This window comes from Rhinolophus ferrumequinum, chromosome 11, assembly GCF_004115265.2.
Source record: "Rhinolophus ferrumequinum isolate MPI-CBG mRhiFer1 chromosome 11, mRhiFer1_v1.p, whole genome shotgun sequence".
NCBI lineage: Eukaryota > Metazoa > Chordata > Mammalia > Chiroptera > Rhinolophidae > Rhinolophus > Rhinolophus ferrumequinum.
In genome coordinates, this window is record NC_046294.1 from 33,646,234 (window position 1) to 33,671,277 (window position 25,044).

At 41.3% G+C, this 25,044-nt stretch overlaps 1 protein-coding gene across 2 annotated transcripts in view; it reads right to left on the bottom strand.

Moving 5' to 3' along the window:
* The window catches only part of NELL1 (neural EGFL like 1), a 755,117-nt gene that overhangs the window by 623,644 nt on the left and 106,429 nt on the right, over nucleotides 1-25,044 (bottom strand). For both annotated transcript variants that reach the window (XM_033118971.1, XM_033118969.1), the window contains exon 4: nucleotides 24,509-24,679. In XM_033118971.1, coding sequence (XP_032974862.1) covers nucleotides 24,509-24,679 — 171 coding nt within the window. The remainder of the gene's footprint in view (nucleotides 1-24,508; nucleotides 24,680-25,044) is intronic.

Consider the following 25,044-nt stretch of genomic DNA (forward strand, 5'->3'; position numbering starts at 1 on the left):
GAGGAACTACAATTAGCGTGGGGAAGCCCACTCACCACACCTTGGTGCCCACCTCACTTACATCCTGCGATGGAATCAGCAATGTACGAATTTATGGGCAGTCGGAAAGCAGAAACCAGTTCTTATTTGCCATGGTATCCCCAACACCTAGACACAATTCTGGGTACAGTATGTATGCTCCAGGATAATGGTTTTCATGTCACTGATTTTTACATTTGTATCAAATGGATCAGTCTCCGCAAGCAGCCATCACTGTCTGACTGTATAATGATCACCCAATGGATGACCGGCTTGGTTCCCTCTGCCTCTTAATAGGATTAATTGTCCACCGATACTTATAATACTAGGTTGATGGAAAGGTTGACATGCAAATTTTCAACTGAAACGGGATCTTCGAAATATCTGAAGTATTACTCAAGTCAAAGCCATGCTACATTTCCACACCTAAATGAAAATTTGTGTGTGTACTGCCCTAGTCTCCTTCATCTTCCCCTCTGCTTTTCAGATAGATCTCATTAACAACTTTCTCATTAACACCTAACTAACTGGGCATTGCCGGCACTTAATACTAATACTCAAGAAATACCAATTAAGTGAATGAATAAATAAATGAATTACTTGATGAAATCTAAGGCCTTAGAAGTCTCTCCACATTACTGTACAGAGTCATACTGAACTATCTGCAAGGTCTGGAAGTTCCATGCACTCTCTTGCTTCTGTCCTTTATATATGCTAGTCCCTTGGTTTGAGACACGTTCCTAGCACTTAGCTGGCTATGTCTGATAATACACCAAGACTTAACTCAGCTGTCAAACTGGGAAGCTTTTCTCATACTATCTTTCCTCCAGTTTCATTGAAAACACTACTTTTTTCTTGCTTTCTATGTTGCTGTCAAAATGTCTGATGCCAACCTAAATTTCTGTTCTTTGTAAGTGATTTGGTCTTTTTTGCCTTGAAGTCATGAGAATATTTTTTCGTTTATGTAACATTAGTGGTTTTACTAGGATATATTTAGAGTTGACTTTATAGGTCAATTTTCTCAGATTCATGATTGGCTCATTCAGTATGTAGATTTGAATTTTCTTTTGTTTTCTTACATCATAATTTTTTAATCATTTTATTGAGATATAATTCACATACAATGCAATTTATCAATTTAAAGTTATACTTCAATGGTTTTTGACACATTACACTAACTTTTTTAAGTTGTGGTAAAATATATATAACATAAAATTTGCCATGTTAACCATTTGAAAGCATACAATTCAGTGGTATTAATTACATTCACAATGTTGTGCTACTACCACCACTATCTGGTTCCAAAATTTTTTCATCACCCAAAACAGAAACTCTGTAACCGTCAAGCAGTAACTTTTTAGTCTTCTACCCCTCAGCCCCTTAACCTCTAATCTTTCTGTCTCTATGAATTTGACTGTTCTAGACATTTCATATAAGTAGAATCATATACTGTTTGTTCTTTTGTGTCTGGCTTATTTTACATAGCATAATATTTTCAAGGCTCATCCATGTTGTAGCATGTTATCAGAATTGCATTCCTCTTCATAGCTAAATAATATGCCATTGCATGTATATGCTACATTTTGTTTAACCATTCATCTATTGATAGATACTTGTTTCTGCCTTTTGGCTATTGTGAAAAATTCTGCAATGAACATTGGCATGCAAATATCTGTTCAAGTGTCTGCTTTCAATTTTTTTGGGTACATACCTGCAAGTGGGATTGCTGGGTCATAAGATAATTTATGGTTAGCTTTTTGAGGAATCACCAAACTGTTTTCCATAGTAGCTGCACCATTTTACATTCCCACCAGCAATGTACAAAGATTCCAATTTCTCGATGTCCTCACCAACAATTATTTTCCTCTTTTTCTTTATTATAACCATCCTATGGGTATGAATGATGAAGGATCTTGAGTATCTTTTTGTGTGCTTAGTGCCCATTTGTGTACCTTCTTTGGAGAAATGTCTATTCAAATCCTTTGCCTATTTTTGAATTGGGTTGTTTTGGTTGTTGTTTGCTGAATTAGGTTAAAGGAGTTCTTTATTCTAAATATTAATTTCTTACTAGATATATGATTTGCAAATATTTTCTACCCTCTTGTGGGCTGTCTTTTGCCTCTATTGGATAGTGCCCTTTGAGGCACAAAAGTTTTTAATCTTGATGAAGTCCAATTTATCTATTGTTTTTTATTTTCTATACTTTTGGTCTCATAGCAAAGAAATCACTGTCAAACCAATGTCATGAAAATTTTTCCCTATGTTTTCTTCTAAGAGTTTTATACTTTTAGCTTTCCCATTTAGGTCGTTGATCCATTTTTCGTTAATTTTTGTATGTGGTGAAAGGTAGGGGTCCAAATTCATTATTTTGCAAGTGGATATTCAGTTTTTACATCACCACTTATTGGAAAAACTGTCCTTCATCTATTGAATGATAGTGGCAGGAACCCTTTTTGAAAATCAATTGACCATATGACTATTTGAGGGTTTATTTCTGGGTTATCTATTCTATTCGATTGGTCTATATGTCTATCCTATACCAACACCACACTGTTTTGATAATTTTGTAGTAAGTCTTGAAATCAAGAACTGTCAGTCCTCCAAGTTATTTTTCAAGATTTTATCTATCTTGCATTGTAATTTTAAATGTTAGTTCCATTCAATTATTTCACTTTTCTTCTTCAGGAACTTCGATTTTAAGTACGGTGGATCAGCTTATCCATTGACTATTTTTTTTCTGGTTATTTTTATTTCTTTATTTCATATTCATTTTCTCAGTTGTCTTAATGCCTTTCCACACTGGCCCATATAATTCTTTCAGTTGAACTTATTCTCCTTTAGGGTTTTGGTAATTTATTTTTCATTTCTATAATGATACTATCTTTCTCTTTTGTTTCTTTCTGAATTCAGTCAACCCATGTTTTACATATCCTATTTTTTTTGTATACTTCTACTCTGAATTTTTGAATTTCTGATTAAAAGTGGGTTTTCACATTTCTAAAGGTTTGTTAAAGAATATTTTATTTAGGTTGGGCATACTGTACTAGTTTTTTTAATGTTGAGATTCATTTTTTTAATTTGCATTAGCTGAAATATTTCCTCATTTTTTAATAGTAGTCTTGTATACAAGTTTCTGTTCTTTTATGTTCACTTTGTAAAGTTTTATTTTCAGGCACATTGAAGCTTATAGTACCCTCTGCTTCCAGTTACGCTGCTAATGTGGGTGTGTACACTTTTATGTGTTCTCCTTGCTGCTCTCTCAGTGTTTTTGGAGAAAATGTGGAGAGATTCAGATTTAGGCAATAACCCTTTTCCTAGAAAAATCAAGACATGAGGGAAACTCTCCTATATCCCCCGGTCCTTCGTAACTCCCAAAGTATATTAATAGCAGCACCAGCTCTGTACCCTTACAGCATTCTTTAACATACAATGGGGGCATGCACCTACCATACTGGTATAGGACTCATTTATGTACCTGCCTGTCTCCCAACTACACCCTGGGATCCTTAAGAACTTGGAACTTTTCTTTAGTATAGGTGCTTAGAAATTTACTTTGAACTAGATTAACGGGATTTATAACATGACTCTGCCACATGTTAGTAATATAACCTTGAGCATATAAGTTACTTTACCATTGCTTTCTAGTTTTCTCTCTGAAAAATGTAGATAATAACAGTACCTACTTTATATGGTTCTTGTGAGAATTAAGAGAGACATATTTAAAGCACTTAGAATGGTGCTCATCATCATATCGTAAGTATTTAATATTCTTATCACCGTCATAATTATCTCTTCATCCCCAGAAACTAGTATGGGACCTAACACATAAAACACATTCAATAAATATATAACTAATGAATGGTACAGATTTTTCTGTCTTCTGAATTGCAATAGCACTTAAAATACAGTTGATATACAGTTCAGCATTGCATCAGATACTATTGTGTACTACAATCTACTACTGTGAGTGTTGTTTTATGTTCCAAATAAGACCATAAGCTTCTTAGAGGATATAATTTATATTGAATTCTATATCCCCTACAGCATAACGCTGGCTCAAAAAAAAAAAAAAAAAGATTTGACAAATGCTTTATTGAAGAACTTAGTAAATATTTGAATCTAAATATTCTGGACACGTGTCTATGCATTAGAACACACACACACTAACATCTGAAGAGATGTTTCTTTCTTATGCCTCACCTTTTCCACCCCACCAATGAGATTTCAGTGCCACAGTGTCCAGCTCTAACTCTTCTCACCTTGGAGAGTTTGGTACAGTCATTTAATCTCTCTGAAAAATGAAGAGGTGATAGATGCTGTGGGGACAGAGCCCCAAAAAGCAGTTTCCAGGCTCTCAGCCTCACATAGAAAGGTGCTGGCTCAGGTAGTAAATGGCCATCGACTGTGATCAAATGGCCAGCAGCTGTGGCTAGTTGGCCGTCAGCTGTAACCAGTGAGCCATTAGTCATGAATATAACTGCCGTGGCTAGGCTAGCAGAAAAAAGGGGGAGCTAGCAAGAAGATGGTGGCTGAGTCTGCAAGCGGCACAGTGAGGGTTGAGAATTGTGTTGCTCCTGGTTCCTGTGTCTCCAACCCAGATGCCAGCGAGAGTATAGTGGTGTGACTCCCCTACCTATGGCTCCGTGGGTGTTCCTTTTTGGCCTCACCATGTCCTGCGTTCTTGTGTGGGGGGCGGGACCGGAGACCCCGCAGGCCGCCCCGCATGACACATGGCGAAGTCGGCAGGATCCCCTGCACTACAGATGCCTTCAAGGTTTTATGTGATATTAAAATAAAATATTTGTAAAGCATGGGTTCTGACTTGTAATAGCTCTTAGTATTCTTCCTCAACTATGCCTTCTACTCTATTCCACCTGCTTCACCTATATGACTCCACCTCACTGATCAGGTCCCAAACAACAAAGAGACCCAGCAGCACTTCCAACCAGGCCAGAAGATACCTCTGTTATGTACTGATTACAAAACCTCCTCACACATATCATTCTGGCCCTGTAGACCTGTATGTCCACTGCTTAGCAATTTGGTGGCTCGAGGCCATCTGCTTCATTTTTTGGTTTTGTTTTGGTTTTGTACCGATTGCATCTATAACTCAAAGAGCTCAACAACCAGGGACATAAGATACAAAGGAAGCAACACAGTAAAGTCATTCAGTCTTTCCTTCAACAAGTATTTATTGACTTTCTAATACATACTAAGTTCTGAAGATACAGATATGATAAAATCCCTGCCATCTTAGGGGAAGACAGAAAGAGTGGGAGGTACAAACACATAATAATAAATAAATACAGGAAGTGATAAATGTGAAGAAGAAAATAAAACAGAGTAAAGGGGGTGGCGAACAATGCGAAACTAGTTTCACTGATGAGACAGCATTTGAATAATTTAAGGAAGTGAGGAAGCAAGTCAAGAAAATATATAAAGTATATATATAAACTATTCCAGGCAGAGCAAACAGCAAATGCAATGGCCCCAAAATGGAGCGCAAATGGAATGTTCAAGTGACATCAAGGACGCAGGTGTGGCTGAAGGAAAGGAAGCAGGGAAGAGAGTTCTAAAGGATGAGGATAGAAAAGCAGAAAGAAGGTAGATCACCTTGGACTTTCAGGCCATGTTATGGATCAATCTTATAAGTGAGATGGAAAGAGCTTTGGAGAGTTTTGAGTAAAGGACTGTCATGGTCTAATTTACTCTGGTTGATGAGTCGAGAATAGCCTGGGAATAGGAATGTAGCAAAGGTGGAATCAGGAAACCTACTGCGAACTATTACAACAGTACAGATGAGAGAGTAGTGGTTTGGAGCAGGCTGGTATTTGGAGAGGTAGTGAGAAGTGGTCAGATTCTAGATATATCATGAAGATGAAATTAACAGAGTTTGCTGATAAATTATATTTAGAGTGTGAGGAAAAGCAACTAGGAAAAGATTACTGCAAGTTGCTGGTGGCCCAATAACCCAGTGAAGAATAATTTTCAAGGAGGGAATGACCAATTATGCCAAGTGCAGCTGATAGTACGATAAACACTGAGAATTAACCCTTGGACTTGGCAATGTGGAGGTCTTTGGTGACTTGAATAAGTTTCATTGGTATGCTGATAGGGACCTAAACCCGACCAGGATGGATTCAAGGGGAGGATGGGAGGGGAGGAAATGAAGACAGTATTCACTCGCTCTTCTGGGGATTTTTACTGGAAAGAGGAGTAGAGAAATGGCAGCATCAGCTGGCGAGGAATATGGGATGAAGGAAAAGTTTTCGTTTATGTATGATGGGTTTAGAGAACGTACTTATGCTGCTTGAGATAGTCCTATTGAGGGAAAAAACAACCGATGATGTGGGAGAAAGGGAAAATGGTTGAAGTGATGCCCTGCACCAGGGGAGGAGGGAGTGGCCCAAACAGGAGCACGTGGTGTACGCGTAGCAACAGGAAATGCAGAGTCACAGTCCACAAGCAGGTAGGCTGGTGGAGGTGGTGATCGTTGCCAGCAAAGTTCTCTTCTGATCGTTTCTACTTCCTGGGTGAGGCAGGAAGCAAGTTTACCAACTGAGAATGTGAGAGAGGACTAACTGTTGAGAGTGTGAGGAGAGAAGATGCAGAATAATCACCTCACAGAGGAGGAGAGTATGATGGCTTTGGAGTCATACAGTCTGGGTGTCAAGTCTACCTTTACCTGCCTCCTACTTCTGGGACTTAGACAGGTTAACCCTCCCTGATAATACCTCCTCGTGATCCAAACGGAAGTAAGGATGCCTTAAAAATATCTGCTCCCACATCTCACAGGATTGTTCTAAAGGTTAAATGAGATGCTATGTGTCAACTCCCAATACACCGCACAGGCTGGATAATATTATTCATTCCTTTCCTACTTATTATTGCGTGTCCTTCACCTTCCATTTCCCTCTTTTTTACCTAAAGTATTATATATATGGGTGAAGATGACTCAATGTCAATCGTCTCATTGACAATTTAGAAGTTAAAGAATGGAATGATCCCTCACCTTTTCCTTTCCCTCGCTTCTAAACCCCTTGGGGCTCTTTCTGACCCCAACAGTCAGCCGTGTAAGCAATGGGTATTTCCCTCCTCCACACCCAAAGGCTGTATGCGTGCAGAGGTAAAGGGGGCACAAGAGACATGAGGTTCTTTTCTCTTAAGTGAATACCCTTATAGTATGAGCAGAAAGAAAGAAAATCAGAAGAAAAGTCATCCTCCCACATGCACACTGTACTCTCTAACACACATATATTGTGTACTCTTGAAGCCCAGGTCTAAGAACACAATTACAGTTTGAGAGCACCCAGAGACCATCAAGCTCAAACACCTCATTTTATATGATGCCCAGGAAGGAAAGTGCTTACTGAAGGTCACAAAGTTAAATAGCAGAGAGAGAGCTAGAACCCAAGTCTTCTCACCTACTGGTTGGAATTCACTGAATTTTATTTCATAAAGTTTTCCTACTATGACGACTACTCTGACTGCTGGTAATAATTAAGTAACATTTCCTGAGTGCTTACTATGTGCCAAACAAATCTATATATGCTTTCCATGTAATACTTCAATTAAGCCCATGGTGTAGGATCAATTATTATCTTTTTGTTTTAACAAATGAGAACAACATGGCCAATTAACTTAGGCAAAGGGCAACCATTGGCAATGGAGGATCTGGATATGAATACAACACTCTGACTCTCATCTAAAGCCTCACTCACAAACCACTGTTCATCCTACCTTCCTCAATTCCACTGGAAATCCATTTTCCCATATCCAAACTCTTTCACGTTGACCTGTCTTTCTTTCTTTTAGGGCCTTGGCATTTTATGTCTTGGAATTGTGGGTTTATGCCCATCTTTTCAAAGCTGTGCAAAGAATACTAGTTGTCAGCTCCTTCAAGTCCCAGAATTTTCCCCATGCCTAACACAGCCATTTATGCATAGTATTTGTTCCCTCATTTGTTACTTCATTCATTAATTTAACCAACGCCCAAACAAGTATCCACTCTGTGTCAGGCATTTGGCCAGGTGCTGGGGATACAGCATTAACACAAGACAAGTTCACGTTACTGACACTCTTCCTCGGAGAGGAGGGGTGTGTGTCAGGGAGACTAAGACACACTACACAACTGTAAACAGGTAAATAATCAAGACAATTTCACATAGTGGAAGTTCTTCATAGACAATAAAAGAAGATGAGAGGATTGACATGATAAAGAGTCGCCAGGTGGAGTTGGTGCCACATGCCTCTCGAAGCTCAGGCACAAGGTCTTCCAAAGCAATTTCCAACATAAATACCACATAAATGCTGTTTCTTTTTAGCAACCAGTGTCAGATTATCAAGAACACAAATACTCCACTCTCTGAAAAGCAAAAAACAAAAGCCAAGGGATCGGCCTTAACATCTAAACCGCTCAGCACCGTTTTGACAATTTCCTCTTTCTGACCACGTATTTATATTTAGCCAAAGCCTTATTGGAAAGTCCATCTTAACAGAGATTAATGTCATCACTAAATAACTTGTCACTAATTGGTGGGGATCTCGTCTGTATTCCACATGAGTCGTGCCTGTAGGCTGAGGTAAATGGAAGAGGAGGTCCTGCGGGCTTGGCTTTGAAGGATAATCTGCTGGGTCCTGTCCTGTCGGATGTGCTTCTCATTAACTGCGGTGGATAAGCAGGTCAGGATGCAGAGCCCTCTCTGGAGACCGACGTGCTCCATCCTCAAAGCCTCTGCTCTCCCCAATTCCCACTTCAAGGTCCTGGCATATCACAGTGATAATAACCCCTCTCTGCGCACAGCACATGACAGTTCGCATGACATTTTTACATCCTTTGTTTCTTCCCAGTGAGGTAGACAGAAGCAAGGATTAGTGCCACCCAGCTTTTACTGTGAGCAACCCAGGACTCAAAGAGGTTAAGACACTTGCCCAAGGCCACAGCTAGGCAGTGGTGAAGCCAGAGACTGATGGGGTTTCTGACTTTGAACCTGTAACAGTCTGGGTCCTAGTGGGAAATAGTCTTTCTAAGTATCCTCCCTTCCAGAACTTTGAGTTACACCCCTTCATTTTAATGAAAGAGCCACATTAGAACCTGTTTTCATTAACCGGAAGCAATCAAAGAGGATTTTCGCTTTCACAGAAAAGCCGTCACCGTACAGGTACCAATGGAAGCAAAGTGGTGTAACACGGAGTTTCAGAAAGCTAGGGCTACTCTTTGCTTTATGCCATTTTGATTTATAAAGTTTTTATAAGGACGCTCTACTTTCTGATAGTGGGCAAAACCTGTATACTGAGGTTTGATCATTTGAAAAGAGCATATAATAGACCCTCCTTATGCACAGTGTCCCTTGCCATGGCTTCAGTTACCCATGGTCAGAAAAGTTCCAGAAATAAAAATTTCATAAGTTTTATACTGTGGGCTGTTCTCAGTAGCGTGATGAAATCTCACGCCAGCGCGTACCATCCCACCTGGAACATGAATCATCCTGTTCTCTAGGAGATCCACACTGTATATGCTGCCTGCCCTTTAGTCACCTGTTAGCCTTCTCAGGTATCAGATCATCTGTCAGAGTTATCACAGAGCTCGTGTTCAAGTCTCACTTATTTTACTTAATAACGGCCCCAGAGCGCAAGAGGAGACATGCTGGCAGTCGGATATTCCAAAGAGAAGCTATGAAGTGCTTCCTTTCAGTGAGAAAGGCAAAAGTCCTCAACTTAATAAGGAAAGAAAAAAAAATCGTGTGCTGAGCTTGCTAAGATCTACAATAAGAACAAATGTTCTAGTCATAAAATTGTGAAGAAGGAAAAAGAAATTTGTGCTAGTTTTGCTGTCACTCCTCCAACGGCAGAAGTTACGGCCACAGTGCATGATAAGTGCATAGTTAAGATGGAAAAGGCATTACATTTGTGGGTGGAAGCCATGAATAGAAAACGTGTTCTGATTGACAGCAATGGGTTGCACCAGAAAGCACTGAGCCTATACGGAGACATCAGCAAGGGATCCCCTGAGAGGAGTGACACCAAGGCATTTACTGCAAGTGAGGGATGGTTACAGTAAGATATTTTGAGAGAGCAAGAAAGACCACATTCCCATAACTTTTATTATAGTATATTCTTACAACTGGTCTATTTTATTATGGTTATTGTTGTTAATCTCTTACTATACCTCATTTATAAATTAAACTTTATCATAGCTTTCTATGTATAGAATAAAAACATCGTATATAGACAGTTCAGTACTATTCAGTTTCAGGCATCCACTGGGGATCTTGGAATGGATCCACCACGGATAAGGGAGAACTACTGTAATAAACTAAAGGAATTAATTACAGAAGTATGAGCCAGGAGTAGATAAACCATAGGAATGGTACAGTACTACAGAGTTTGTAAAAAGAGTGGAGGAGGGGGAATGCCTTTTCGTTCCTGTGCCTGAAAAGGCAAGGAACCAGAAAAGGACCACCTGACAGGGCCTATGGCTTCCAGTTGAGGGGTACAGTCAGCCCACTGTGACCCCACAGAGAAGGAGCTAGGGGAATAGATACCCTCCTTTCTCTCCCTCCGACCTCCTGCCTGTTCTTCCTGCTGATAAAGTTCAAAAGGAATAAAGATGGCAAATGAGCCTCCAGATGCAGCCCATGCAGGTCAGCTAGGACACAGAGCAGAGTGGAGAAGAGAGAGGAGAGACTATTTCTGGAGAAGCAAGATACCCAGCCCAGGCTCAAAGGTTTTTCCACCATCCACTGTCTATTTGGGGTTTCCCCATCCATTTGGGGTAATCCCAGTGATTGCTCATCTTGCAAACATGGGTCACCTTTTTCATGTGGCACTTAGCAAGGATGAGCTCTAGGGCAAGGCTCAGTCACAAAATTTGTATGTTGAACCACTTCATGGACACTGTACAAGCTGTAATCATTTTCTCCTCTGCTGAAATCTGCATTCCAGATTTCAGAATTGCTGCGAGTGACGCCTTAAACCCATTTGCAAATGTCAACTCCATTGCTGCACGGATCTAACTCCAAGGCAAGTAAGCAGCATCCCCACCAAGCTGGAGATCCAACCTGAAGTTTAAGTGCAGCAGGAAAACATAAAGATCAATGTATGGCAAGGAGTCAACATCAGGGAAGCAGCAGAGGCGAGGTCTGATCTGCCCTGAGGCAGCGAAGGGCTGTCCTGAAAGGGACGGGGGTGGAAGTACTTGGAGTGGGACTGGCAGGGGAGCCCTGAAGCTCTGAAAAGGAATCCAAGCAAGTCGCCAAACTGCTCAGGGGAAGAAGCAGGCATCCAAAGCCAGGGATTGGTGGACCAATAGGGCAACAGCTGGGAGGATTAGGAGGCAGAGGAAATGGGAAGGCAGGCCTGGGTAAAAGCTGCGAGCAGGCACCGGCATGGATGGGCCTCCATGGTACTTCGTCTAGAAGGGGTAACTGTTAAAGATCCTGTATTGTATTCTTGACGTCTTAACTTCTTAACTCCTATTTTTATGTTTCCTATCTCTGTGTTGACGTTCTCCCTGAGATCACGGAGCATCCTTATAACCAGGGTTTTGAATTCTTCATCTGGTAAATTGCTTATCTCCATTTTGTTTAGTTCTTTATCTGCAGTTTTGTTCTGTTCTTTTATTTTAGACATGTTTCTTTGTCTCCCCATTTTGGTTGCCTTCCTGTGTTTGTTTCTATATGTTAGGTAGGGCAGCTATGTCTCCCGGTCTTGGTAGAGTGGCCTTTGTAGGAGGTGTCCTGTGGGGGCCAGTGGCGAAGTCTGAGGGTAAGTTATTCTTATCCGTATTTTTTGGCTGAGGCTTAGAAAAGGTAAGTAACTTGCCATAGGTCACACAGCTAGTGGCAGAGCCAGAGTTGAAACCCAGGGCTGTCCAACTCCAAGGCATGTGCTCTTAACCACTAAACTACACCTTCCCCCAGGGTATGCACCTGATGCCTACCCCTGGACAGCACCACCTCCAATTCAGCCGCACAAAATGAGGTTTCGCATCATGCCCAAGCTCAGATCGTCTGACCCTCCTCACATACCTTCTTCAATCTTGTAATTCCCATCTTAGCATTGGCTAATTGCCATGGTCTCACCTAGCTACACAGCTGAGATGGGACATGCTGATCCAAGGTCAGGGTCTTTTGGCTCCCTGCCCTGTTTCTATAGTCACTGCTGTGTGTAAAAGCCAGGGGTGTGGATTATATATAGTCTAAAGCAGGAGCCTGCAAGAGGCCTGCAAGAGACTACTTCTCCAGACACTGCCAAGACACAGAGCTGTCCAGACTATCCTACAAGAAACAAAGCAACCCTCATGCCTCTTGAATATATTCCTGCTACATGCCAATGGGATATCAGGCTTTATTCTATGAAATAAAAAAGCAAATGGAAGAACAATACATACAGGGATGTCTACTTATTGAAAAAAAATTGTTTGAATATGCAAAGGAAAGATCTAGAGAAGAGAAATAAAACCATTAATGATCACTTCTGTCGAATGGAATTAAGGGCAGAGTGGTCGGTATCATATGATTTTAAATAGCTTGTACCTTTCATGTTTTTGTTATTCAGTAGTTTTATTACATATTATGTGATTTTCATAGGAGATAAATTATAGTATGTTTTAGGTGTCCCATCATTTAAAGCTGGAAAAAAAAAATCCCATACTGTAAAAATTTTCACCCCATCCTTCATATTGTTCCTTAGAATTTCTGTCCTCATAATTTCTTATATGTGTTTTCTTTTTTTTTTCAATTTTGTGACTCAGACAAGTACCTTTCATAATTTTTTTTAAACAATTAAAGAAAAAAATACATCCATTGACTTTCACTCATGAAACTCTGCCAAAAAGGCTTAATTTAATGAGCAGGAGGGACTGCCGTCACAGTGGGCCTCAAATGCAGTTTTAGGAAGCAGACCCACAGAATTTTTTGATGGTGATATGTCCACCATACAGGTAAAACATGTCTACCCAATTGTGTTTGCTCTCCATCAGAGGGGGCACATGCCCTTAATCCTCCCTGTGAAGGGTTTATGTTCCTACCATCTCTGTAAATTACCTCCACTCCTTCATGCCTGCCAGAGCTCCCTCAGACCCAGGACACATGTAAATTTAACATGAGAGCAAGGCACACTTCACCTTGTGCTGTGAATCAGACCAGGAAATCACCCAAAGCCTTTTATAGATTAACTGCCTTCCTTAAGAAAAAAATAATCCTCAAAAGTTCAAAGCAGAAATACTAGGATTACTTCATTTTTCCTTGTGCTTGATATTTACAAAGCACGCTGAAATTTAAAACACACATTCCCGTGCAGATGCGCATTTGATCTTCACAGTCACCCTGTACAAGCAGACTGGGTAGAAGATGATGCCCATTTTGTGCAGATGAGGAGACTGAGGCAAAGAACAAGGAGCCTTAACTAATAGAAATATCCAGAAGGCTAGGATCACAGACAAGAAGTCACGAATACAGACTAGATAAGAACTCTTCCATTCATTCATTCATTTATTCATTCATTCATTCAGTCAGGTATTCACAATCTGTACTGACCACCTATTATATAACAGCTCTATGATATACATCGTTGATACAATGGTGAGCCCTCAGGGTGCACACAGCCCATGGGAAAGGCAGATATCAATCAAATAATCAGAAACTATTCTGAATAAAACCAACACAATTTTATCATGAAAGTGTAAACCACAGGAGACTTCGTCCTTTTGTCCCGGAAACTAAGGGTAAGTACAATGAACTTGATATTCTAGAATCGGCATCGACAGAGATCCTTTGGCTTAAATGAATATGGTATACTTTTAAAACAAAAACAATTTGAGGTTAGAAGAAGGAAAAACTAATATAAGAGGAAATTTTGTAAAATTATGCAAAATTATGCAAAAAGTTATGCAGAAATTTTGTAAGCTATAATAAGCATGTGATCTTGAGCCTAAAACTGATAGGAGGCCATTAAATAAGCTTATGTATGATGGGGTGGGAAGGGAATTGGCAATCAGCTTTGCAGTGTGAAGTCCTTATGTATCACCTTAGTGTCCATGAGAAATTGCTCTCCATAAAAATTACACAGAATTCAATGTCCTCACTACTTCCTGTGCCTTGGTCTCTTATTAGCTCTTACAGGCTCTAGGACATATCTAATTAGCTACCAATAAAAAAAGCAATAACAACAAATGGCCTCCTAAATGGGGTCCCCACCGCCTATCCTTTTATTTCACCACCAGTGGTTTTTAATGTGACCTTGTAATTGCAAAGTCACCTTAAAGAACACAGAGAGTTTACCACCTTGAAATCATGGATATCAAAATTTATATTGGAACACTGTAAAACTACCCATGTAACACTGGAGACCAGTGTAATGCATCTATTTCACATTTGAAGAAATAGCCAAATGGCTCATTTGCAGTCAGTCGTGATTTAAGATTAGGTCATTGGCCATTACACACCAGCACAGAGTGACATGCAATGCATACAAATTATAGGAGGATGATGAGCCATTCGAAGGCCTGACCCAATATTGTCTCTGTGCTATTGACATCATGAACCTGTCTATCAACACTCAGCTTTTGGAAGGAAGGAAAGTCTTTAAATCTAAAAATAGCACCACATAAGCCTTCTAGAGTCTAAAGACTAACAGTGGTTAGAATTTATAACAAGGTCGATTTTGGTCCAATGGGGAAGTAGCCCTGTAAGGTGACCAGCACCCCCTGGTACAGAAAGTAATACAGCGAACGCCGTGGCCTTTGTCTCAGCTTATAAATGGGATACCTTATACTTTTTTCATGAGGTTAGAAGTGTTATCTTGTCACAAAGGCTGTTAAAAAGATGAAGAAGGAGGAGGAAGGGGGGGAGACGGGGGAAGGAAAAGAAGGTGGAGGGACTAATAGAGAATAAGCTCCCTGAAAAAGGAATAAAGAAGGACTTCTGGACTCGGTCCAGTCTGCCGCTGACTTAGGGTGTACCCCTGGACGAGTCACTTCTCTTTTCAGCAACTCCTTAACCATTAGAAGCAAGAACATCCACCTCAAAGAGCTACAGTAAAGATCAAGTGAATACATAAACCATCCCTAAAGACATACAAAACACTAACCTCAACTCCGTAACGACTGAGCAAAAAGTCTGAGTTTCCACCGTAGGGTGCTGCACCTCTGAGGTCAAAATGTCAAAAAAATCCAAGAAATTTGTAGCATACATTCTCCAGCTCCTTCCTTGCTTGTGCTTCAAAGACAGCATCAGACCCGGAGAGGAGGTATTCGCAAAAGTACATTGAATGACTGAGTGAGTCGAGTGCTTTGCTGAGGACATACCAGCATAAATCACAGCCCGGGGCTGTTTACCTCCAGTGGGAATAAACTTCCATTCTGGATACAAGTGTGCCAAAGAAGCCAGCTGATGGCCCCAACTCCAAGCCTGTAAGTTCCTATGTGTGAAATTTGCTGTCAGGGAAGTGATACCCTCAGATTAATAGACTCTAATGAGAAGAAATGCAGCATGACATTTCTCAGGAAGAGTTAGAGACAGCGTCATACAGACCCTGTGAGGAGAAGGGGAATTATTTCTACTCTAATTGCCCAAGAACAACCACAGGTGAGGGCCCAGGCACATTAACCAGATGGGTTAGTGGTTCTGGGACTCCTGCTGGGAGAAGCACTCGCAAGAACTTCAGAAGGATGAGCAAAGGGACAAAAGTCAAATTAGAGGTTAGAGCAGGGGAAAGAATGCACAGAAAGCCACACACCCCACGCTTACCTTACCCTCTAAAAGAAGAGCAGCCGAAGAAGGACAGCTATAAATCTCTTTCCTTGCACCCAACTGCTCTGGGATTATTTATAACATTAATTTAATTAAAGTTTCCAGAGGGATCGATTAATTTCTTTATGGTAATGCGGAAAATCAGTTATTTTCAATGACAAATCAGCCCCGTTGGTCTAACTAGAAAACTAATGCATATTTGGAATTCTTTTCTTTTTTCAATTAAAAATTCCTCATGGCTCATGCATTTTTTTTATTTCCCAGTGCTCATTTCTAATGAGTGAGGCATAAAAGGAACAGAGATAACAAATATATAAATGTAGATTTTTAAAAAAAAAATAAGTTTCCATAATATGTATTATTCTGGTTTGAGTTATTTTCATTCCTTGCTTCCCTTAACAAAAAAAAAAAAAAAAAAAAAAAAAAGCCATGCAAACATGCATATCCATCAAAAATGACAGAGTAAAATTATAACAATACAATCGCAAACATCAATACTTTTTCATAGAGGAAAACATTTCTTTCTCTTGCAACCTATTTCCTTTTCCATTCATCCAATATAGACCCACGTCTACGCAGTACAATGCACCTCAAAATGGGTCTGAAGGTATGTAGAGGAAATCACTAGGAGTTGGAAATGAAGTCTTATTTTCCACTCTATTCTTATATATCTTGGGCCCCATGTATGCAATAAAATGCCTTCTTGTTAATATACTCATGGCCTCGAGTAGCCAACAAACCCCGAGATAAAGGGAAGATTGCACTATATTTCTTTTTAGTCCTTTCCATTTGCAACTTTGAAAGCCTGGGAGTAGAGGTTGATGGGGTGAGATGCAGGCCACTCTCTCATCATCAGCTTCAATTAATCCTTTCACCTCCTAGGTCTCTCTGCCATCAATGCCGCAGTTGACCAAAGTCATATTTAAAACCTCCAAGGAACAAGAGGAAAAGACAAAGGTTCTTGAAAAGACAAAATGAGAAATAGGTCTGCTATTGATGTCATTAGAATACAGGGCAAAGTTAAACCTGGAACCCACCTAATGAGGCTGGAATGAATAATCCACAGGGTACACAGCATGGGTAGAAGCAGTGAGAGGACTCAGTAGAATTAGACATCCAACACCAGAATGTCTAGGTTGCCTTAACAATTAAGCTGCCACTCTCTACTTTGCCAAAGAATCTATAACTTTGAATCTATTACATTGGCCACCTAGATCTTCAGAGATTTAAATAATGGGAGAGAATGAATCTACATTTTGGCAGCAAAGTCTCACTCCCCTAACCCACTTCCACCCTGCCCCTCATCCCATTCAGAGAATGTGTGATGTTTTCAACAGCACAACTATCCATCATCTGCTGACTACAGTACACTGCTCTATCGCGTGGGTAATCAAACCACCAGGGTCTCCATGGCCAGGGACAGCCTGCAGGCCCCACACCCCACCCTCAAAGGCTGTCTACTGTCACATGTCTGAGGCACAGAACGCTGAAAGAAATAAAGAACCAAAGGTAGAGAGAACAAGACGCCAACGTCCCTTAGCATCCAAAAATGCATACTAGGCATCTACTCCAGCAGGGAAGAAGGCAAGTGAGAAAAAGAGAGACAGCCATTTAGGCTAAGTGGCTTTCGCTCACAGGCATCATTTTGTACTCTCTACCCACATATCAACTGCAAAGCCCCCGCTGGTCTACTACAGAAGTGGCCCTGTGAAGATGGCAGGCTGAACTGCTCTCCAGGGTGCTGAAAAAAAAAAAAAGACCTTCTTCAGCACTGTGATGCGATAGAACCAGAGAGAGATGCTCTAAAGGTCCGAGTCAGAAGGAAACAGAATTCATCGACTCCTAGCCCCTTACTGTATATCTAGGGAGCTAAGGCCAAGAGACAGTAGATGATGTTGCCAGAGACATAGAAATTTAACAATTTCTTACGGCTCAAATTTTCAGTCCACAACATCTTTGGGCTAAAAAGCCAGATTTTCAAAGTAGAGAAGCAAAAAGTATGTATATATGTTGTTTAGATAACCCAGAAGATTATAACAAATACAGTTCCTCACTCAGTAAAACTTTACCTGGTGTTTCCTCACCTCATAAAAGCTGTGATAATTCTGGTTCCTGAGTTGGGGAGGGGGGATTAAATTTCTGAACCTCCTCTTTCACAAGAACAAAAAGGGAAAGAGATCATGCCACATTCTCAGGGCCTTGCCAGGATCAACCAAAGATCTTATCTCATGGGAGGGGGTATTTCCTTCCGCACTCAGCTTCAGTTACATGTTTTTAAAGAGACTCTGCAATTTCATAGTTTTAAAGGGACTCCGTTGGCATAAAAACCGTGCACCATTGTGCTGCACTAACGACCAGGGAACTAAAAGACAAACTACTGGAGAAGCTTGCCTAGGATTTGGCAGCAGAATAACTTCAGGAACCTGACTGATCTCAACCCCTACATTGCACCATGGATCTACGTTACACACCACATTATGGTCCCCATCCATGAGACATAAGCCATTGTCTTTATACAGGTAAAAATCTGACTAAATCATACTCATTTTTAGGATGATATTCTAACATTTCTTCTGTATGATGGTCTATGTCCATAGTACTTCATGATGCTATATGTTAATACCGTAACTTGAAATTTTCTGAGGATTTTACATAATCTATTTTGCTACATCCCTACAACCATATGGTAGAAGAGTTACTATTATTCCCATTTAAAAGACACAAGCACAGCTCCTGGCATATGAATGGATGAATGAATGAATGAATGAAGCAAATAAAAATTTGCTACATTCCTACAACCATATGGTAGAAGAGTTACTATTATTCCCATTTTACAAATGCAAGCATAGCTCCTGGCACATGAATGAATGAATGAATGAATGAATGAAGCAAATAAAAATTTTCAAAGAATCTAAGACATAGATTCCCTGCTTTCACACTCCTGCATCATTGCATGTAAATCACATTTTATAAACGGCAAAACCAAAACAAAGGTCCAGCACTCAGTTCAGTCTAGGTGAAATCACAGAGGTCATCAGCCTCGTCCCATGGAGACCAGCTCCTCCTCCCATCTCACACTTCCTTCTGTCTCTCCCTGAAGGCTTCCCTCGCTTGATAACACTCACCCACACACACTCTTCTCTCACCGGCACTATGACTGACTTTGTCATACTTTACGAAGACGCACCTCATCCCAAGCCCAGCTGTCTCATGTGATTGGTACAGAATCAAATCACACAGTGGCAAAACTGTAAAGCAGCAGACATTGTCATGTATGTTCACCTGGGGGGTAAGAAATGAAGAGGCTACTCTACATGACCCAGAGCTCTCCCTCCTATGGTCTCCCAGACCTGATTGTCTCAACCGAGAATCCAGCAATCCGTCATGTACTGCCTTATGACATCTCTTGTACTGGTGCCTTGCATTGTTACTTAAATTCACACTTGGGTACGTCCGGCTTTCTTAACTCACTTGTCACCTCTTCCTGGACAGAGGATCTGGAGCTGCTGGGTCAGTTGGGCATGAGGCATATGCTGGCTTCTCAATTTTATTTTAGATAATTCTGATGATGAGTTTTGGGCCTGTGTTCCTGTTTGTGAATAATGTATCAGTCGGGGAACAGGAGACGGAGAGTCTCAGCCTGGCTCTCTGGGAAGCTGTAGCCTTTGATAGTCATCGCTTAGTTTCCCTCTCCCGACTGTAAGAAAAATATCCGTATAAGATCCAAGTAGTACTTATACACGTAGCTTAACTACCTTAAGGAATGTGAGGTTTAATAAGATGGTGTTTGTAAATATTTTAGGAGCTCTCTGGGAACGAAGATGCCATATCACCCTATTTCATTATGAAAACCTAGAGATATAAATAGATGTTGACATCCTGAAGTTACTCTGAAATATTAGACAGAAACCTTGAATTACTGACGTGGTCAGTGATTTATACTAAGTTGACTTTTTCTGCTTCTGCACGTTCATCACAATCAGCTGTATGCAAAGGTTGAATGCACTGTGCAGTGAATGAATAGCATGTGTTAAAGTAAAATCTAAACATTTATTTCTAGACTATAATAATAGAGTTAACTTCCTATTAGAGTGAGTACTAAGCATCAGAAGTGCGTGTGTGTGTGTGTGTGTGTGTATTGTGCACACTTGTATAAGTCTGAACAAACGAGGCGAGAGTTCGGAGCTCTGTTGCAATGTGACTGCATAAGAGAAAATTTTTTTCCAGCAGTAAGGCAAGAAGAGGTTGGCTTAGAGTGGAGACCTGCATATTGCAAAATGTGCTGGCTGAAGGCAAGGGGAATGTGCTATTTGATTAGAAAACACGTTTGAGTCCGTCCCTTCGCTGTTGAGAAGCTCAGCCCCACTGTCACTTCAAGACTGAGATGCTGGAAGTGACTGATTGTAGTTCTCTGCACTGCTCAGATGCTGGTACAAGTTGTCGAGTCAGTCTGCTCACAGGGCTGAGTCTGAGTCCGTGCTTTTCTGACATCTAGGACGAGGGCCTATTACTGTGGGGGGTCCTGGTGGTTTCAGAATTTTCAAAAATGACTGAATGAATAAGCCATGCACTTCACGATGGCAAGGACTCTCATTTCTTTGTATCCTCCACAGCTTGGCAGAGACAGTGAGTCAATACATTAATGTGATGGGTTGCTAGACAATTAAAAGTTACCAAATGAAGGAAAGAAAATCCCTTTTTGTGGTGAGTGAGAATGAACACTTACGTACTAAAGCCCACATGGCAGGGGATCCTGGGCTTTGAGGAATGGGGAAGAGCTGCAGGCTAAGCTGAGAATGGAGCGGAAAAATATGAGGCAGGTGAGCTCAGGCCTCATTCTAGGCTTTGTTGGCAAGTATTAATAATAAAGACAGCTAGAGAAAAACCCAAGGCAATGGAGATAATCTATCTGACCATCCAACTGAATGATTCCTTTTATGTGTCTAGCTTGAGGTAATCTGCTACCCACATGTTGGGAGCCTCTAACTAGGTCCAGCTAAACAGCTGAAGCAGGGAGAAAGATATGTCTCTGTAGCAAACAGAAAGTGTTAAACTACCGACTGAAACAGCACTCACTTTTCTTGTGACAATTTGTGTAATTATATCTGAAAAGGCGCTGTTTCTCAATTTTAACCTAAAAAAACGTAGAAAATCCTGCCACAATTCTTCAGGGCAAAGGAACTGGCCTGGGAAATCTTCTCTTCCTGTTTTCAAATGTTACGGTCCTTGAACCCTTTGCAGCATCTCTCCCATGGGAAGACTCCACGGGTGGTTTGTCCTGGGAGGCACGTGAATTACAGACGTGCTGTGGAGGGGTAAGAAGACTATTTGGGAGTTAGATCCCAGTTTATCACATTACGCGACTGAGTTACTTACCTTTTCTGAACCTTTCTAATTCCAAATCTGTACAATGGGTCTAATAAAATTGTCCCTACCTGGCTATCCTAGGGAATATCATACCTAGTACATTACCTGGGCTATAGTAGGTGCCCAGTAAATACAAGTCCCTACCTCGATGCCAACACAATGTGTTCAGTTAGTAAGATTCTACATCTTACCAAACAACTCCAAAGGTTAGCAACACTAGAGAGGAGAAAGCTGCTCACACCGCACCAGCCTCTTGCCTTCCCTCATGTTCCAAGTCCAGGGCCAATGGTCCCCACTGTTGAACTGAACAGAATAGTAGCTAGAGCAAGGTATGCATGAGTCAGACTGGGTCCAAATCCTAGAGCTGCCATGTAACAGCAGGGTTGCGACACATAATGTAACCTCAGTTCCACCATTTGAAAATGAGAAACACCATCGCATGAGTGTGGGATGACTTACTCTATGTAAAATGTTTAATTAGCACTCTGCCCAGCACAGCCAACTCTCAATAAATGTTATCTACAACATCACCATGTATCACCCAACCAGCAGAACTCCAGTGCATGACAGGTTGACAAAAATAAAGGTAAAAGGAGTCAAAAAGTAAGAATCTCATGATGGTATGAAATGAGTAGCTGAAAGAGGAAAAAAATCAGCTTTTGTGAAATTCACTCTTTGAGAGGGTGGCCTAGATAAGAAGTAGTAAACCAGCATCTTAATAAGCAGACCAGAGCTTCCGCCACTCTAAAATCATCTAGTGCTGGCGAGGAAGAAATTTGTGAAGAAGGTAAGTATATTTTGTGCATTAGACACTACCCTCTCTTTAATCTTTCTCTCCTGCTTACTGGGGCTCTGCATCAGGTGCTTCACTTTCCAGGGACCCCATTTATTTACTGGAGCCCAGCCTGTCCTTCAGCGTCCTCCACCTCTATCTAAACCAGTAGTTTTGAAATGCCAGTCCATGCCCCAAATCTAGACTGCCTGCACAAAAATACATGGAAAGCTTGCTAAAAATATAGCTTCTCAGGTTCCAATCCTCCGGGTCTGATCCAGCAGGTCAGAGATGGGGCCTGGTTACCCGTATGTTTTCTTATTAAGTGCCCCAGGAATTCATATATGCAGTCAGGTTTGGGATGTGTTTCTAGACGTTCCCCACACCAAAATCAAAATTTAACTTTCCTATGGCCCAGTCGTTCCGGGCCTTTCTTTCCCCTGACCTATCTAAAAACCTCCTTTGTGTTTGAGTCCATGAATCATCAACTGGCAACACTGTGTTGTTTCCCTCTAAGATCTTACACAAAGGACAACATGCTGTGCCATACGTGAAAGTATGAAAAAGGGAAGGAATATTTAGAACTCCCTCAGCCCATTCTTTATAAATGGGGCTGACCCTAAAGAATATTGTGGACTCCAGCTCTCCCAGCCTCTCCCTCACTTTCCAGGTAGAGAGGTTGATGTAGCCAAGGACACGCAGTGGATGAAAGGTTGGAGATGAAGAGGCACCACACATGTGAAAAACAAATAGCAACAACAACCATGGATTGAACACAAAGGCCAAGCATCACGCCAAGCACTTTACATGGATAAGCTCATGTAACGTTCCCATCTATGAGCATACATCGCTATTATTATTTCCAGTTTACAAATTTAAAAACTGAGATGCAAAGAAATTAACTTGCCCAAATTCACACAGCTCACAAGTGGCCGAGGATGGGAGAAGAGAATATCTCACAAGGACCAGAGAATTTGTGAAGGCATGAAACAAATTAGATTAGTGGAAACATAGCATTTCTCCCCTTTTCCTCTTCTCCAGAGAGAATATTGAGAAAAAAGATAAAACTTTTGGAAGGAGGAAGCAAAAAACTACACAGCAAGAAAGCAGCAGTGTCTCCAGGACTTCTCAGTTGGGAATTACTAAACTAGGGCTTTGAGCCATCTTTCTGGCCCCTGGCATAGGAGGACAAGCCAGGCCCTTCTTCTGCTCTCCCATTTGGGCAGCATATGGGGGGTTGGCATGGGGAGACAATAGTGCTACCTGACGGCTGTTAGTTCTAGAGAACTGAAAGAGACAAAGAGCTCTTGGAGGTGGAAATGGAGATAGCCGCTTGAAGGCTGACTTTATTCAAGCTGCCAAGCCCAGGACTGCAAGGTAAAAAGCCACTGGTTTCTATGGAAACTTTGTCCATGCACACATATTATATCTGGATGATTCTTCAGAAGCTATCTTAAATAGATGACATCAAAATGCACCAAGACTCACTTCAACATGGAGGAACTTCCCTTAAGCCTGATACTAGTTTCTATTCTCGACCTTTCCAGGTCTTCTAAAAGAGTCTACAGAGCTGGAGCAGGGAGCTCATTAAATATCTCATCAGAAACATGGTCTAGAGCTGAATGACCTTGAATTATCCCTCCTTCTGTTGAATTCTGAGAGGGACGCTGTCCCCAGCCTGCCTGGTCTGTATCCTGGGCCCGAGGGAGCAAGGCCTGTGGCTGAACAGTCATTTTAACTTTGATGGTATCATTAGTGAGAACAAACAATTCATGGGCACTGCTTGCAATGCAAAAATTTCTCCATAATAGGACTCAGATCACTACCCATAAGGATTTTCAGAGGGTTCTGGAGAGATCAAAGCATCCCCCCGACCATATTATCCAGCTGTCCAGCCACAAATGAGCCACTAGAGACCCATAGCCTCCTTTCCTCAGCTGGCAGTAAACCTGACTCCAATGACAGACATGGGGGACAATATCTCCTTCACAGCCCAACCCACACCCTCCTGTGAAACCCCTCAGACCTCACAAATGCTCCTGCTAGCTGTCCTCTAACCAGCTGGAAGGCTCATTCCTCTGCAGAGAGTGGACAGTATTAATTCCAAAAGATTCAAAGAACAGCCTCTTTAAAAGCCTCCTTTTGGAAAACATATTTAAGCAAAGCTGTGCCTGATGAAGTGAAATAGAATTAGCCGCTTCAGTAGCACAGGCTTCTCAGATTCATTCTAAGGTAGACTGGCATAATCTTTTCCAAGGGGAATGACCTCAACAATATATCACAGTTAACTGTGATCACAGCTCCATGGAATTTCAGACGGTGCCCAGAGTACACCGAGGCGCACTTAATATTCCCCAATCTGTAATCAACCTTTTGTACATTTGTTCCTAATCACAGGATACGGTTTCATCTTAATGAACTGTTTTCTTAGAGTATTACAGTTGGTCATTTCAGCATGCCTAATGGCCCATTTGGTAGGTTAAATTACAGTTAGGGTCCCTGGGTTTTTGTTTCGCAGCCAGGCTTAACAGGGCTGTGATGTTTCCCTCTTCCCATTGCTCGAGTTCAAGGACAAATCATGAAAGACCAGGTAACATACCTGTTACAGTCGACATGGAGAAGGAGACGAGAGGCACTAACTGACAGTGCGACCTGGTGCCACTGTCCATCTGCCATCCGGTATGGAAGTGCCTCCGTCCTGGGCTTCCCGTTGTGGATATAATGATACCGAATCTCATCCCTCAGACCACTGCTCTCCAGTTCAAAATAGCTGCAAGGAAAGCAACGAAAATTTTATTTTCCTTCTGGACATCTCAGTCATCATCAATCCTCACTACATACCAGCTTACCACCAGGTTTCTCAAAATCTACCATTAGCTAAATATGACACAAAGAGCTACGATCCAAAAGCAATTGTACCGTATGGAACCCAATTCACAGATGGTCCGGGGGCCCTCATGGTGACACGTTGAGCCTCTGAAATGGAGATTGATTGATTGATCCACTGTGAGGTGACAGGCCACAAACTAATTAACAAAGCTTGGTGGAGTCGCCTGTTAAGTACTTAGAAGTGCAGTTCAGAATCCTCTTTCTGTTGTCTAAAAAAGGCCACTCACGTGGAATGGATTGATTGAA